General features: G+C 33.5%; 2 protein-coding genes and 1 long non-coding RNA gene across 3 annotated transcripts; all 3 read left to right on the top strand.

Annotated features, from left to right (window-relative positions):
- The first annotated feature begins 1,941 nt into the window (after positions 1-1,941).
- LOC146909088 (putative glutamine amidotransferase GAT1_2.1) lies at positions 1,942-5,445 on the top strand. Its single transcript, XM_085730518.1, has 4 exons — positions 1,942-2,133; positions 2,358-3,091; positions 3,351-3,551; positions 5,048-5,445. The coding sequence occupies exons 1-4, from the start codon at positions 2,046-2,048 to the stop codon at positions 5,297-5,299; spliced, it is 1,275 nt and encodes a 424-aa protein (XP_085586644.1). The 5' UTR covers positions 1,942-2,045; the 3' UTR covers positions 5,300-5,445.
- A 1,097-nt stretch (positions 5,446-6,542) lies between these two features.
- On the top strand, positions 6,543-9,177 carry LOC146909087 (pentatricopeptide repeat-containing protein At2g37320-like). Its single transcript, XM_085730517.1, has one exon. It carries the CDS (start codon positions 6,667-6,669, stop codon positions 8,191-8,193), a length of 1,527 nt encoding a protein of 508 aa, XP_085586643.1. The 5' UTR covers positions 6,543-6,666; the 3' UTR covers positions 8,194-9,177.
- Positions 9,178-9,851: 674 nt separating this feature from the next.
- LOC146909086 (uncharacterized) lies at positions 9,852-11,731 on the top strand. Its single transcript, XR_015020582.1, has 2 exons — positions 9,852-9,990; positions 11,108-11,731. It is a non-coding gene; the product is annotated as an uncharacterized LOC146909086 (long non-coding RNA).
- The last annotated feature ends 6,372 nt before the right edge of the window (positions 11,732-18,103 follow it).

Here is an 18,103-nt window from a genome sequence, read left to right as displayed (position 1 = left end):
CAAAACTAAATGATTTTCATATAATCTTTATCAGTGAAACACTCAACCTTTTAGATGTTTAGGAGCGGATCTATCTCTTATTTGATTTTTTTTTTCTTTTCAGTTTTTACTTTTTGGTTTGATGGTGTCTTGTTTTAGTGTCTTTTTTTATTCTATTACTTTGTAACTTTTAGATCATAGCACTTCTTGTTTTTTTTTTTATTATTATTTGTTCTAATATATCATTGGTTTCACCTTAAAAAAAGAAGTCAAAACTACTCATATTGTTGTCACATGTTAGGTAATTAATAAAATTGGAATCATTTTTGTTTTAAGGTGAAATCTTTTTTTACCTAACCCATAAGGCATAACACAATTTGTAGTACCAACATTGTTAAACTGAATATCTTTTGTGTTGATTTATGTTTGAATTTTGGTATTTTCCACATGTGTGAGAGTTTATGATACTGTTTATCAATTCGTAAGTAATACTAACATTGTTAGACTAAATATCTTTCGTGTTGTTCTAAGTTTGAATTTGGTATTTTCATTTGTATGTGAGAGTTTATAAGAATGTTTATCACTTCTATTAAAAAAAAACTTACTTTAACCTTCTAATGATAGGCGTTCTAGCTATTTTAAGATAAATGTTTCTTTCTCAATGATGGATGACAAAATTTCACTTCTCTATTCTCTTCAATTCTTCATCTTTGTAGGTAATATTTGTTAATTTTTTAGAATGAGAAAGGAAAATATTAGTAATGGAGATTAAAGCTAAATCTTTTACACATAACTTTTTTGGTGCCTTAATCAAACCACCAACTTACTAGTTCAAAAATAACATATGATCAATATCTTATTCCTTTAGATATTTCTCTCTTTATCTAAATCGAAGAAATATAGAAGATCTTGAGTCTGAGATATTCTAACCCTCTCATTAAGCCAAACCTAGTTTTTCTTTTGGTCAAGGTAAAGCTTTGCTCTTTTATTATACGATGACTTGTTGCTCCTTAATTATAGTAGTAGCTTGTTTCCATTTAGTGTTTCTTTGTTGTGCTTTGACTCACTATTTACCTAGAAAGACTTTTTGAAAGTGTTTACTTTTTTGGGTTTTTGACTAAAAATAGAATAAAATAAAACGTGAGAAAGTTGAAGCATGCATACGCGGCGCCACCACAATGTTACCTTGTTTTTCTGTTTCTTCTTCGCCTCCAACGTTGTTGTCTCCGTTAGACTTTGACCGTGCCTTGTGTCACGTTTAAATCAGTGTCCTTTTCTTTTTTTTTTGTTCTCAACAAACGAGTAAAATACAAATTTGTTTAAAATATAATTCACGTTATTAACGTTATTATTGCGTAAAAAAAGCAATGATAATTTTAAAAATTGCCAGTACACCATAAATCCATAATAAATACTCTCCCCATTCCTTTTCTTTTGATGTTTTAGAACTTCAACTATATTCCAAAACTTTTGATGTTTTAGTGAATTTATTATTGTTTTCTCAAGTTTACCCTTGTTGGAAAACACAATAAACTATTAAAGTAGTTATGACCTTTGGTTTATCACATGTGAATTTAATGATAAATAAGGACATTTAAGTAAAAAACACACAAATATTTATATATTTTAATTACTCCTTAAAACTTGTGTCAAGAGCTAAAACATCAAAAGAAAAGAAATGGAGGGAGTATATTTTTCATTAAATTCATAACCAGCTGTATGAAACTATAATGTACATTTTGATAACGTTTGATAATACTATCTCTCAAAAAAAAAAAACGTTTGATAATACTAACCGACTACAAAGAGATAGCAAAAAATATTCAAATGACGTGTAATTTCAATAACATCCATTCCCTATATTAATGTGAGCTCACAAAACAATGGATCTCATCTCTAACGAATCCCTAATCCTTATCCAAATTTTAATCCTATAAATATTATAGAGAAGATAGTTTCATTAGAATAACATACACAATACAATATCAAATTTTCTTCCACATTTTTATCACACGAACATTTCTTCATAACCTGGTTTTCTTCAACATCAAATTCAATCACGTACAATGGCTTCCGACCTATCCGGCATTCTCCCTCGTGTTCTAATAGTTTCTAGACGAACCCTTCGCAAGAACAAGTTCGTTGATTTTGTTGGTAAGTTTCATTTCTCATTTATTTGTTTAGCATCTTTTATCAATCATTCAATATGAATTCTAAGGAAATTTTATATCAATCTCTCAAACCTATTGTTTCTATGAGATGAATCTTCATCTATTTGATTATGTGGTTTTGTAACAACAATAAGCATGCATGTGTCACATACCTCTTTTTTTTTTTATCGATCTTGTTATTAACTATTACATGATTATTGTTTTTAGGTGAATATCACCTTGATCTTATAGTCGGCTATGGCGCGGTACCGGTCATAGTTCCACGTGTTTCCGGGGTCCATATGTTGTTAGATAGCTTTGAACCAATCCATGGTGTTCTTCTATGTGAAGGAGAAGACATTGATCCATCATGGTACGAAGAAGACACATCATGTCTTTCTCAAGAGGAATTAGAAGAAATAAGAAGACTACATGTGAGTGACACATCAATTGACAAAGAAAAAGATTCAATTGAATTAGCACTAGCTAAACTTTGTCTTGAAAGAAACATTCCTTACTTGGGAATTTGTAGAGGGTCACAACTTCTAAATGTGGCATGTGGAGGTACTTTATATCAAGATATAGGGAAAGAGCTTTCAAACAAGGGTTTAGAAGAGAGTGAAATTGTGATGCATATTAACTATGATGATTATGATGGTCATAGACATGAGGTAAAAGTTGTTGAAAACACACCTTTGCATCGTTGGTTTAAGGATTCTTTGGAAGATGATAAAATGGACATTATGGTTAATAGCTATCATCATCAAGGTGTTAAGAGACTTGCACAACGTTTTGTTCCAATGGCTTTTGCTCCTGATGGTTTGATTGAAGGGTTTTATGACCCTGATGCTTATAATCCAGAAGAGGGTAAGTTTATTATGGGATTGCAGTTTCATCCCGAGCGTATGAGGAAAGCTGATTCAGATGAATTTGATTATCCAGGATGCCCCTTTGCTTATCAGGTAATTCGAAACCAGAAAGAAACTATCAATTTAGTTTCTGAACTTACACTATATTAATTTTTCTTTGTCTCAATTGATTTTTAGTCTATAGTACTATTTCCATTTATTGGAGGGACAATGTAGGACAAATGGTTTAAATTTGAAAAGAAATTGATGATTTATTCTTCAAATTGTTTCTTTCAAAATATATTTTGATGCCAATACATTATTATTAACTAGTTAAGTAAATTAACATTTCAAAATTCATGAAAATTTGCAGGAATTTGTAAAGGCAGTTGTTGCTTATCAGAAGAGGCTGAATACCTCTGTACAAAAGCCTCTAAAACTTAATAAGGAAATGGAGAACAAAAGGAAAAGTATAGTGCGTAGTTTCTCACTTGCAAAAGACCTCTACAATCATGGCCTTGGTATGAACTCCACCAAAGAATCTGAGCTTCAAGAAGGGGCAGAGTTTCTAGAGGTGATTCACTACTACAATTTCTCATTTGTTTGTGTTATTTTTCATGCAGCACTGACCCTTCTGATAGAATGTGTCTAGTGTTCAAACGTGTCAATGTCAGTGTTGTGTTTCGTGTCAATGTCAGTGTTGTGTTTGGTGTCTGTGTCAGTATTTGTTGGAACACTAGTTAATTCTAGTGAAGAAAATTGGAAAGAAAAAACACTATGAAAAAAACTAGTGTGTGGGTGTGACTTAAAAATGTCCCACATTGAACGGTCACCCCAACTAGTAAGTGTTTATATATGGGAAAAGTGACCTCCAAGGGTGTGCCCTTGGGGTACCCAATTTTGTGAACGGGTGAACGCTTAAAAAAAATTAATATATATTTTTTTGTCACTTGAAAATGTTAAATTAATTAATTAATTAATTTAATCATTATCCGTAAGCGCTACGCGCAACAAATAAATTTGTTACGACCCGACCCGATCCAAAAGCATATCCAGAAACTTCCGGATATATCCAATTAAGAAACAAAACGCGTTTGCTTAAGGATTAAGCAGACTTAATCCCAAAGTCACTCGTTTTTTGTTACAAACTCTCCCTATAAAAGGAGAGCTCGCCCCATTTGATTCTTTACACCGAAAATTCACAGTCGATGCTTCCTGTGTTTTTTCCTCTCTTCTCCCTCCGACTTGTTTTTAACAAGTTTCTTCTGCTTCTACTCCTTTCTGTCCCTTCGGTATTAAGAGTGTTCTTAAGACCATAGTCCATTGGTCTTAAGTTCATAGCCCCTTCGATAATATATGATTCTTCGGAATATAGAGTACTATTAAGATCATATTAAAGAATGATCTTAACAGTATATATATATTATTTTAAAGAGAACTGGTGGTATCATCATATTTGAGTGGTCGTAGTGCCATATTCATGTTTTGGAGAAGTTAGAATGGTGGTAACACCATATTTGAGTGGTCTCAGCACCATAATTGAATGGTAATGATACCATATTAATTTGGACGGTTTCGAATAGAGCGGTTACGTACCGTATCGAGTGGCTTCGATCAAACGATTGAGCCATATTTTGAGGGTGTAATTCTCGAACGATTTTTCTACAGTGCAGTAGTTAATCGAACAGTTGTAGCTGGGCTTGTTTTATCCTGGAAGCGGCGTGGTTGATAGTCTACCTTGCACAACTTTGGGTAGTGCCACGAAACGTCTTAAAGAGAGCGACCTGGTCGTGACTCAACCTAGTAACAACTTCGGTAGATGATAGAATTTGGAAATTCAAATTTAACAGTTTGGAAATCCAAAAACAACAGTATTTTATAAGTTAATTCATGATGTGTTGCATCATAGGAATAGATAGTTTTTTGGCTTAATTACACGCTTAGTCTTTGTAGTTAGAGAGTTATGCAATTTTGGTCCCTCTAGAGTTTTCCGACCGATTTTAGTACCGCCATCAATTATATGTGATTTCACATAATGTATTGAAATATTTATGTGTATTCAATTTGCAGTCAAACACAGCCTTGAGTGTGCAGCAAGAGAAAAGGTTAAAGCAAATGGGTGCAACAGTTAGGAATGCAGGATCATACATAGAGAGAATGAAGCAGAATGAGGAAAGAGAAAAAATGGCAAGAAGTATGATGGGAAAAATGTCAATGGAACAGTTATCAGAACTCTTGTCTTTCTATCACACTATGGGACAGATTTGTTCTGAAGTTTTGGAGAAAAAGATACATGACATTGTCAATGACATTAGTTTATGATTTTGTGTCCTACCTCTTTGTCTTTTGTTGACCATGTGTAGTATTTGTACCAAATTTGATGTGCTACACATGGGACATGGTTCACTACGTCCTCGTACTTTTGTATTATTCCTTTCTTTATTTGGTAAGAGTGCTCATTTTGGTAACACTTTTGTATATATGTATGTTTTGTCACTTGCATTATATAAATGGCTCAAAGAGTGTGATGTGTGAACGAGACTTTTGTATTCTTTTAGTAATAGTCCTTGATCCTTATAGCACAATTCATTATGTTATGTTTTAAATTGACTACTTAAATCTTAATATTGTGCCCTCTTTCTTTTGTGACTTGCAACAAATACTATACTCTTATTGTACAATGCACATAATATTAGTCTAAATGAGCCTTTTTGAAAATATTTGATCCTTTATTTGAAACTTTTCAAGTTTGATTCTTCCAAATAACAATTTCAGTGAATCAATTTGGTTTATTCAAAAAATATTTGATCCTCTATGTTCGCCTTCATCCTACACCAACAACACTCTCTTTCAAAATATTTTGTTTTGGAATGATCCAAATAGATATTGTTCTTTTATAGAAAGAGATTAATTTGTACATACTCTGGGTGTATAATTTTTTAACAAATATAACCAATAAAAAAAGTGTGTTGAGAACTGCGTGTTAAAATGTGTATTGCTAGCATTTCTCTAGTATAAAATTACATAAGAGAAATGTTAACCAGTGCTCCCGGGACACTCGTTAAGACCTTTAAATAGTAAATTTACATGAGAATTATAGTATTTAATGCATTGTAAATTGAAACAATTGAATTTTTAGTGGATAATTTTTTGAATTAAAATGTTTAAAGAGTGCAAGACCCATTATTTTACTATGCATTTTTTATGGAGTAAATCACCAAATTGGTCATTGTCTTTGTTCCAAATTCTCAAATTGGTTTATGACTCCATTAATAACTCAAAATGGTCTCTGTCTTTGTCAAACGTTTCTCAAGTTGGTCCTCGACTCTATTAATTGTTTTGTATTTTAAGTCATTACCGTATCAAATAAGATGCAAAGTGCATTATGAAATGAACCACTAAATAATATATAAAAGGTATCGAGTCATTAACACTCAAAATACAATACAAAACAATTAATAGAGTGAGGGAACAATATGAGAAACGTTTAATAAAATCAGAGACATTTTGAGTTATTAATATAGTGAAGACCAATTTAAGAATTTGGTACAAACTCAGGGACCAAACCAATTTGATGTTTACTCATTTTCTATGTTCTCAATTCTTGCAATTCTAACTTTCTTTTGTAATTGATGCATCTTCAAGTGTAATGTCTTGTGTCTGTCTCAAATTTCACGCATGCATGATCTATGGGTCCCTTTAGAATGTCCACAACACTCTCATTCCTTGCAAGGAACGTAATCCCAACATTTCATCACAAAAATCAAATTTTCAAGCCATTCTCTTTCCACAAATTAGGACCCAAAAAAACAAATAAAGACTTAACCAACGCTCTAAGAATCCTTAAACTCGTTTCCCCCCAAAAAACTGTCACTGATATTGAAAATCATCGAAGTCATCTTAGGCTAGTTGAAGACATTTTAGAAAACACTGCAACAAATTCTATTGGCAGCAATTTGAAAACTGTTACTGAGACCATTATTGAATCCTCTGTTCTAGAAATGGAACAAGGATTGGGAATTGACGTGTGTTTTTTGTCTCATGCTTTGAGTTTATGTGGATCGAACCGTGATTTTTATGGCGGTATTCAGTATCATTGTTTGGCAATAAAAGTTGGGTTTATTGCTAATGTTTACGTTGGAAGCTCTTTGATTAGTTTGTATAGTAGATGTAGTTTGTTGAGTGATGCCTACCGTGTGTTTGATGAAATGTCGGTGAGAAATGTGGTTTCGTGGACTGCGATTATAGCTGGGTTTGCGCAGGAATGGCGTGTTGATACGTGTTTGGAGCTTTTTCGTCGGATGAGAGGTTTGGATTTGAAGCCGAATTATTTTACCTATACGAGTCTGCTTAGTGCTTGTATGGGAAGTGGAGCACTTGGACATGGGAGAGGTGTTCATTGTCAGATAATTCAAATGGGTTTTCATTGTTATCTTCATGTTGAAAATGCTCTTATTGCTATGTATTCCAAATGTGGGGTAATTGATGATGCCTTGTGCATATTTGAAAATATGGTGAGTAAGGATGTTGTGACGTGGAATTCTATGATTGTTGGGTATGCGCATCATGGGCTTGCAGAAGAGGCATTTAGTCTCTTTGATGAGATGATAAAGCAAGGTGTTAATCCAGATGCTGTGACTTTCCTTGGCATCTTATCCTCGTGTCGGCATGGAGGTCTTGTTAAAGAAGGTCAAGTTTACTTTAGTTCCATGGTTAATCATGGTTTGCAGCCAGAACTAGATCATTATTCTTGTATTGTGGATCTTCTTGGTCGGGCTGGTTTGCTTCTTGAGGCTCTTGATTTCATCCAAAATATGCCTATTTGTCCTAATGCTGTGATATGGGGTTCTTTACTTTCTTCCTCTAGGCTTCACGGAAGTGTTTGGATTGGCATCCGAGCAGCTGAGAGCAGGTTATCGTTGAAACCAGGGTGCTCATCGACACTTCTACAGCTGGCAAATCTCTATGCTAGTGTTGGTTGGTGGAATCAAGTCGCAAGAGTGCGAAAATTGATGAAAGACAGAGGTCTAAAACCAAATCCTGGTTGTAGTTGGATTGAAGTTAAAAACAAAGTCCATAGATTTGAATCACAAGAAAAGTCAAACAGCAGAATGAATGACATTCTTTCGATAATGGATAGTCTGGTAGACCACATGAGTGGTTTAAGCCTTCAATTTCAGATGTCTGAGGAGGAAAATATTTGGATTTCACAATGATTTCAATGTCAGCGCTTTCCAGCATATCCAGCATTGACTTGCATTTTTGGCAGGGGCAGAAACTGAGTAAAAATGCTTTCTGGCCAATGAAACATCTTTCGTGGATGACAGGAAATTCTAGAAGCAATGCAAGCAATATGTACCTTGCAAAATTTCTTGAAAGTGTGCTAATGCTCCTTGTCCTTGTTAAGACCATAATTACTGCAGAGTAATAGACATCTTTCTGTGGAGTGACGACTGGGAGAGAAACTTAAAAAAACATGATATGGATTCTGTTCCATTAACTAAGTAAAATCTCTCCCATTTGACTTCTATCTATTCATTCATTGTTAATACTCCCTCCGTCCCAAATTGTATGTCGCTTTAGGGAAAAAAAATTGTCCCAAATTATATGTCGCTTTACAATACCAATGCAACATTAATGTTACTTTTCCTATTCTAACCTTAACTATTTATTACTTTCTCTTCTTTCAATTCTTTCATTTATCTTTCCCATATTATTTATTAAGGACAATTTTGTAAAACAACTCATAATATCTCTTTTCCGTACAATATTAATTGCATTTCTTAATATGTGTGAAATGCCCAAAACGTCATACAATTTGGGACGGAGGGAGTAACTGACAATTATCTTATTGGCAAAAAACAAAAGGGAAAAGACATCGTCGATACACACTGACATCAACTAGCGTCGCCTTGAGGCTGGCATGAATGGGAATACATTGAATGCCATATACAGGATGAAATAATCCACCTGTAGACTAATTTCATGTTGTTTAAGAAGATTCCTGCTCGGTAAACATTGCTGGAGGTTTGTTTTACAATTACATCACTGATGGTATCTCAAGGTTTGGTTTAATATATATGTCAAAAGCCTTTCTTCACCGGGTATTGGTAGGTTAGCAGTACTATACAGTTAAATCATACTGAAATGAGATGTAATTGATTATAATAACTATGTTGCTTATATGGATTTCCCAATAATTTCTGGATTTGACATGTTAAATTTATCTTTTTTGTTATTTTGTTGCTAGTTATTATCCAGTACCTACCTTTACCCTTCAAGCATTTTTTGTTTGCTCTATTTTTAGAATATCTGAAAGCTTTGTCCTCTATTTATTTATTTCATTAGTGATTAATTTTTGAATAACAGTAACTACTCGACAAAGTGAAATTTGTTTTGCTGATTGACAAAAACAGGTATGCACGCAAGGAGAGAGTCTACCCCAAAAGATAGGTAGGTAAGCGATCTAAATTTGTACTCGAGGGAGCTACTTTATTTGCTTTATAGATCATTGTAAGTTAGTCTTATGTTAACGGTGTATTCGTTGGACTTGGAGCACAGTGGCAAGATTTTGGGAATGTATGATAAAAAATAACGAGGTGGTCATGAGAATAGAGAGGCAAGGTGATTAAAAGGCACCATCATGAAAATGAAGGCAGCAATAAAATTAAGCAAGTGCACTCATGGGATATTAAAAATACAAAGGAAGACTAGATTACTGGCACACAATTAACAATGTTTAATTAGCTATTTGGATGTAGTGATTTATTTTGTTTCAGATTAAATCAGTGGTAGGTAATAGAAAGTCTAGTTTTAGTTTTATTTAATTGGCCATGCAAACAAACTCAGCTTCTGTCTACTGACTTTTTCTTGTCCCAGCTAGGTCCAAGCCTAAAGTTGTGCACCAAGTTGTTGGAGTATGCTAATTATAAATTGGTAGTGGAGACATAAATATACTTTCAGTTTTTTAGGAGACTTTCAACTGCTTCATGCTTATGATCATTCATTCTTGAGTATGGACTTAATTCTCTATATTCTTAAACACCCTCTACTTCAATCATATTTTAGTTTGTGTTAGACCCTCTGGATTCTTTTGTTGATTAAGTTTTGTGCACAAATGAGAGATAAAAAACAACATATTTTGTTTTGGAGTGTGAAACACACATGGTGTTGACTGAGTGGAACACAAATTCAAGAGCGGAAGTGTCAATTTTTTCTAAAAAGAGTTGGTGATACCAATTGCTATACATTTTGTGTCACGTTCTTTAACTCTTGAATGCTGTGGTTTATTAGTAGATAATTGTTACAATTCTTGCTTTTGGTTGTCTTTGAATTTCAGGCTGCACAAATAAAGGTTATAGGCCTTAGGAATGCTTGAATGATTATTTTTTTAGAAAGCACAGACACATACATGACAGTGACACCAAATACAACACGAACACCATCAATTGGACAATGTTGATGTCCAAATATACTAATTAAAAAAATAAATAATTAAATATGAGAATCATGGATAAATATCTAAATTGTGAATCAAGATGACCAACAAGACTTAACGAAGACAAAGAACATAATAGATGAAATAGGAGATTGAAAAGGGAAACCAAGAAAGACAAAGATCTGTGTATGCTGGAAGAAGAGCATACATGTGAGAACTTATCAGATGTCCACTAATTAAAGTTCATAGTTGTGTTCAATGAGTGTCAGATGTGTGTCAAGATGAAGAATTGTTTTCAGACACTTGAGGTGTTTGACACGTGTCGTACAAGTGTCAGTATCTGACATGTATCACACACACAAACATGCTGAAACCGAGGAGTGTCAGTATAACGGGAAACTTTGATCATATTATTTTTCTTGAGTTTTTGATTATTTTCCAGAGCAATGATTATATTTTGCATGAGGACAAATAAAGTCTTAGGTTTTATGTGGCAATAATCCTTCAGACTATCAGTTTTCTATTATTTTTTGAGTGGATTTGATCCATTTAATCCCATATTTTAACATTGTTTTCCTCTGGAAAATCCTAGTTTTGTTTTCATGGTATAAACTGATTTCTTCCTTACAATTGCTAGGGTTTGGTAGTATTTAAATGGTTTTGTGTATCATTTATTTTATTTTTTGTTTCAGGGGAATGAAGAGAACAAATGGAATTCAAAAACTGAAAAGTGAAAGGACAAAATAAATTGGGAAAAGTTGTCTTGAGCATCGTTGTGGCCGCTAAAAGTCGGTTCACCGCTGGGCGGCCATGTTGAGGCCCATAGGTTGGCGGTCTAGCATCCGGGATATTACGAGTTATGCTTTTATTCCGTTTATCAAAGCTAGTCAAATATATTTCTAGACAGTTCCAAAATCTTGACAGAAGATCTTGATGAACAGCAAAGAGAGGATTAGCAGATGCTTGACTACCACCGACCGTGCATGAATAAGAAGCTTAGCCCTGGTGTTTTCACTTTTCTGTAACTTAATTGATTATCTGATTTGGTTTTGTTCTTAATTTTCTTTGGACAGGACTCCTCTAAAGTGAGCAATTTACTTTAGAGAGTAAAGTGGGTAATCTTAATCATTGAGTATATGCACATGCATAACAAATCATTAGTGATTACAATATGAAACATTGATTTTCTCACTTTACTAAACACTCACTTTAGAGGAGCCAAATCCATTTTTTCTTTCATATAAACGAACATTGTATTCCTTTTGTTCTTAATTTTTATTTTACATATGAGTTCACTACTTAGTTGATTTTGCAAATTGGTACTTGACTCTTGATCACTGAAAACTATATTAGGTATTTACCATTTTATTGTTTATTATGATCTGATACACTTGTTGTGGTCCCATCATATATTTAGATTCACACACATATTGCACTTCCTCAATTATCGGTAAACCTCAACAAGATACCACAACATATTATCGGTAAACCTCAACAAGATACCACAACATGCATGTTGAGACTCCTGAGATAATTTTAAATGTCATATCCCCTAAATAGACCTCTAGCATCTTCCCTATTTGCTTTTGAGAGATTTTAGCCATTTTTACAGTAGCCTTCCTTCACAATTATAAAGGCATAACCTTGTAACAATTGAGTTTGAGTGGTGTTTCCTTACTTGTAGTGTGCCCAAAAGGACAATGGGACGTCTAACGGATCTTCAGGCCCACGAGTCATAAGTTGATCCGGAACAAAACAACCTCAGATGTAAAGAACTGCACACATCAGAGAGATTGACATTGATCAGATGGCTATTTTTCTAACCTCACATTTCTAAAAACCATACATGATTCTGAAAGTGTACTTTCAGACAACATAAGTTGTTCATAAGCGCATACTTCTAAATGGTATAAAATTTTCATTTTTTTTATAGATAAGTACATCCGAAGTCATTATAGAGTGGAGAAAGTTTCTCCCTATTGATCCTTGTCCTTTCTACACTCTTTAGATTAAATATTAGTTTTGGTAATTTAGTTGTCATTAATAGCTTGGAAAGAAAGGGTTGCTTTCCTCACATAAAGGGGCAAATCCCACACTAAAAAAAATTAATTATCTGCATAAGTCAACCACATCACCGAATTTTTTCTACAGGTCACAATCACCGTGAATTTTCTTAAATGCATGTTGTTTACATTTTGTATTACATCCTTCATTGAGTCTTATACTTACATATTCAACGTTGTTGTTGCAGGAATTTTAGTTCTATGTTCTCTCAGAATGCCTTCCTTGTTTATTATCCTCCATATTCTTCAATTCATAATCCTCTTGAAACTGATTCAGATACCTTTATATTTAAGCACAAATGAAGGTTGTGAGAATCTGTTTAATTGTGGAACTATAAAACAAATTGGTTTTCCTTTCTGGGGAGGGGATCGACCAAAAGAGTGTGGCCACCCTTTGCTGAATCTCACTTGTATAAACAACATCAGCTATATAACACTCAATGAGGTCAAATATCATGTTTTAGAAGCCAACCCTGATGAACATACTTTGAGAATCACCAAAGAGGACTATTTGCAAGGACTATGTCCAACAGAACTTGTCAACACAACATTAAACACTGACCTCTTTGTTTATGGTCCTGACTACAATAATCTTGCACTCTTCTATGGTTGTCCACCTTCAATTACTTCCCCTTTGAACAGGCGCTTTCCATGTCATTCAAATGGATATTCTGATGAATATGTTTATACTTGGTTTGGGTCAAATTTTGATCCTCAAGCTTTTTCATGCCGTGAAAGTATGGTTGTTCCAGTCTTGAATTCGTTGATTGCTGTTCGTGATTTGACTAGAATACAAAGTGCAATCGGAGGTGGATTTGTGGTGAAATGGGTAGCTGGTATTGATGATTGTGTGAAGTGTCAAAAATTAGGTGGAATTTGTGGCTATAACTGGATTTCAAGGCAAACAACCTGTTCCTGCGGAGGCCAACGTTGTTCTAATGAACCCCCACAGTCTCAAGAATCTCCATCTTCAGGTATGTCTAAAGATTTTTGCTAAATGCTATTTGCATTTTCTGTTCTCTATAAAATGATTATCTATATGAACAATTAATTAACTTGCATTACATTATAGTTTACTCAGGGATTTGGATTTTCCGCCGTTGGAAAATCCCATTTGCCACAGCCACGCATTGCGAAGCGTGTGATTAAAGATCGAATGGCTCATATTTCAACTGCATAATTAGAGTAAGAAAAGATGATTGAAATTTGTGCCGTTTGATCTTGATCGGATGCTCTGCAATGTGTGACGGTATGCGAGATTTCCCAACGGATGGGAATCCCGATCCTTTTATTTAGTCCTTAATCGTAAACAGTAACTGTTATTTAGTGCCAAATCCACTTGTTTTGTTTATTGAGATTGACTTAATGCCAACATAAAGTTGTTTATCAGTTGGCTAATTCAAAGTATAATTTAATGTTATCCCTTTAGATTTTGGCTTGTGTAGTTTTGAAACTAAAGACTTCTTGTTAAAATGACATCTCAATTCTCAAGGACTTTAATAGTTGAATTAGTCTAAAGATCTGAACACAGTTAGGCTATATATGTTTAGAATTTTTTAGAGAAAATGAAATTATACTGAGATAAAATTGCGAGGAAATTGATGGAATAGATTTTTTTTTTTTCACACTTGCCCTCCCACGTTGTGATGTCAAGGCATTCCACAATTGTCTTGTAGTACCTCATTTTTCTCTCAAACATGAGAAATGAATGGTAAACTTACCCGTTAATTACGTGGTTGAAAATTCTATTTCTTATGGGGTAACCTATTTCCTCAAAATTTTGAAAGTGTCATTGATGTTAAAGTGAGAAAATGCGTACATCATTTATGAAAAAAGTCATCTTGACTAATTATAATGCTTGCGAAGTCTTAAATTGTATGAAAGAAACCTAATTAGTTAGCTTCTTAGTCTTCTTTTTTTAATAATATATTCAATTTTCATCCATTTCTAATGAACCCATACTCTATGTATTACTACATGACTTTTGGTCCTTTCTGGATATTATTCATTTTTAATTTATGGATGTGTGAGTGATTGTGCATCAATACTTAAGTTGGACATTAGAAGTAGAAATTCACGGTCCTTTTTTGTTGTAACGTACGAGATAATAACATGATCATGTCAATCTGAGAAAAATAAGAGAAAATAAATATAGGTGTTTCACAACTCAAATCATACACTTCGTCCTTGTTTTCTTTTGTTTTTGTCAAACCAACATCAATCAAGTCATTATGTCAGTCGTGAGAAGTTGTGAGAATGAAAAGGGTCGTGAGTTTCTACTGCACTGTCATCCATCTATGTTGATGTTTTGAATAATTTTTAAATACCAGTCCTATCTACCAAGGTGGGACCATGGAATAGAACTTGGATGCACGAATAATTTTTCTGGTCAAATGCTATATACATGGTCACTCTATATAAAAGATGTCATTCTCTAGATGCTAGACATGAATGTACTCTGCCCTCCTTTCACGGCATGAATATTACTTACATGGTTCATTAATTACTGCTAGATTTTTTTGTTGCGGTCAATAAAATTGAAAATTTGTGTTTTGTTGTTTTTCCCGAAAATATATTTCCTTTTCTTGGTTAAAGAAAGTATGTAGTCAATAAGATTAATTTGCTTGCATATCTATTTTGGATTAAATATATTTGTGTGGTTTTCCTTCTTTTATTTAACTATTTAACTATCAAATGGGGTCCCATATTATGATCTCATCAAATGTGAATTGGTCGGATACTGCTATTTTGGTTGAAGTAGTCCTAGCTCTTGTTGTCTTGTCTTGTAATTAAGTGGAAGATTTTATTTTCATATACTCCTTAGTGGCCATCCTCGCAATTTACATTTTGGGAGAAAATTAGCCCTTCCCGTCAATAGAAAAATAGAAAATACTTGTACCAACAAAGAAAAATAGAAAATAGGTCATGTTGTCTTTTTAATTTCTTTTCTCCATATTTAGTTAATGAAAAATAAAAAGTGGTGATTTTTTGTTTGTTTTAGTAAATTGAAGTTTAGAATCAATCACATTTGTCTAAGTTGAGTTTTAGGGTAGACCACCTAAGTGGACCACATTTCAAAATGAGAAACATATTTGGCTTAATGACGTGTTTAGTCCTTGCAATTAGGCGTCATTTAAAAATTAGTCCCTGTAATTGCTAATCCTGGCAATTTACCCTTGCATTTGTTAATCATTTAAAATTTCGTCCCTTAACCCACTTAATGACTACCACGTCATCAAATTCGTCCTCAATCAGCAAAAGTTGGTGTGAAAGGACCAAAATACCCTCGAGACTTTTAGACAAATGCAAAATTACAAAAATACCCTCGAGGCTTTCATCATTCTTCATCTCTTCAACTTAATGCTTCATATCAATATTCATATCTTCATCTATTCATTTCATGATTAATTAAACCTTCATTTCTTCATATTAATTTTTGTTTTTAATGGTAAATTTATTAATACTACACCAACAGTGAGTAAATATATCAAGCTTGTAAAAGGAAAAGGTTGTAAACAACTACACCAAGCTCTTCCTTTCTTGTCTTAATTTTCTTCAGCTCTTTTTCCTTCAATCTTCCACTGCCTTTATTATTGCTATTCATGGCAGTACAAAATTGTCTCTTATTTGCTTAGGAGACTCCTAACAATCTACCATCTTTTGATAAGTTTATTAGGAGAGAGAACCCATTGATTTATAAGTTTGCTTTTTATGTGAAGTTTCTAAAGTGAAACTCCTGAGCATCTCCAATGGGGGGTCCTTACTTAACAAGGACCACTCCCCGTTAAGGACCCTCCATTGGAGGAAGAAAAATTGAGTCCCCGTTAAGGAACGGACAACTATATAAGGACTCTCTCTCTCCTGAGTAACTAACGGGTCCCACGTTTAAAAAAGTAATAAAATGTGTACTACTTGGTCCCACTTGCATAAAGAAGTAATAAAATGTGTACTACTTGGTCCCACTTGCATAAAGAAGTAATAAAATGTGTACTACTTGGTCCCACTTGTAAAAATGAGTAATAGATAAATTATTTTTGTTTAATATGTAAAGATAGTGGGACATATTTAAATACTTTTCATTGGAGTCCTTATTAGTGTATTGCCATTGGAGTCATTGAGTCCTTAATAGGTACTTTTATTAAAAAATTATAAATAAGTGATGTGTCACGTGGGGTCCATTTAAGGAGTCCTTGTTAGGGAACTACCATTGTGGATGCTCATCTACCATCTTTTGAGAGTCAGCATCCTCGTCGACTTTCACTTCGTAACAATGTACCGCCGTCCTCATTTGCTTTCACTTCACCACGTCGGACCACCGTGATTTTGGATAAAACTACACTAAAGAACTTAAACAAAATCACAATGTCACACCGCTCATCCAAATATACACGTATAGTGTGATTGGATGCACATTTTATACATTTTTGCTTTCAAATGCTTTTCTACTATGGAATTTGCAAGGCAACAAATTAGATAGTTCATCTAACATGCGTCAATACCATGGAAAGATTTGTTTCCAAACAAATGCTTAGTAGCACATTACTCAACTTTATCTCATTAGGATCTTACATCGATCAGAATCTTTTGGAGATGAAAGTCCCAATGCTAGAGCATATGACTAAAGAGAGAGTCCAATATATGAAAATCGTTAAACTTATAAACATCAATCTTTTTAGAGGAGATTCTTCGATGTAGAACTCCTAACATATTTTTCGCTCTTGCTCTCGTGCATGTGGGTGATTTTCTTTTACTACTCGTTTGTTTCTTTTTTATAATTTTTTTAGATGAGTTTGATTTCAGAGGCTCACCAAAAACACTTAGTAGAGATGATACTTACAGATTACTCAAAAAACCTCATACTGGCTTATTTGCCGATGCCATCCTTGCACTTCAGTTCCTACATGAATAAGTTATTATTATTTCATTTCCATTGTACACATTTATTTTATGAAATGAAAACATATAATAGAGATATTTTTCCCATAAAACATGTGAAGTTTCGGAATTACATTTGTCTGCGCACCTTTTCACATTTGTCTCTTTTTTGACAATTGTGTTGTATTTGTTTTTTCTTTTTGTCTTGTATTTGATTTGATAACTAGGAATCTAGCAAAACTATATGTTGTTACATAAAATATGAAGCACTCAAATAAAATAAATCCACCGAAGTCTATACTTTGTTAGTTTAATCCTGTAAATATATAAAATATGTATTATATTATAATGATATATAAATATATATATATGAAGACTTGATAAGATATTTAAGGAAGTAAACACGTATTCCACGCCCTTAATATATTTCTGAAGTGATTAATATAAAGGTGGTCAACAAATGACTACTACTACCCTTCTGGAAGCATGTAACTTTGAAATATATATAATACTGGTCCAGTGGTGTGTAAACAACATTACATTATACGACTACGGTTAGCTGAGGTAATTAATTCTGCATTTGCCGTTACCCTCAAGCTTCCTAGAAACATCAAACAAAAAACTCTTGAATTTTAAAATTTCCACCCATTGAAAGTGAAACACGATTAAGTTATTATTGAATATAATCATCTACGCGTAGTTTGTTCATTTCAGTCTTTGATTTATATCTCCTTTCCCTCTTTCTCACTT

This window comes from Medicago sativa, chromosome 7 (assembly GCF_051527215.1).
Source record: "Medicago sativa cultivar Bolivia chromosome 7, Bolivia_mono, whole genome shotgun sequence".
Lineage (NCBI taxonomy): Eukaryota > Viridiplantae > Streptophyta > Magnoliopsida > Fabales > Fabaceae > Medicago > Medicago sativa.
The sequence above is the reverse complement of the archived record's forward strand: the minus strand, read 5'-3'. Positions and strand labels throughout refer to the sequence as shown.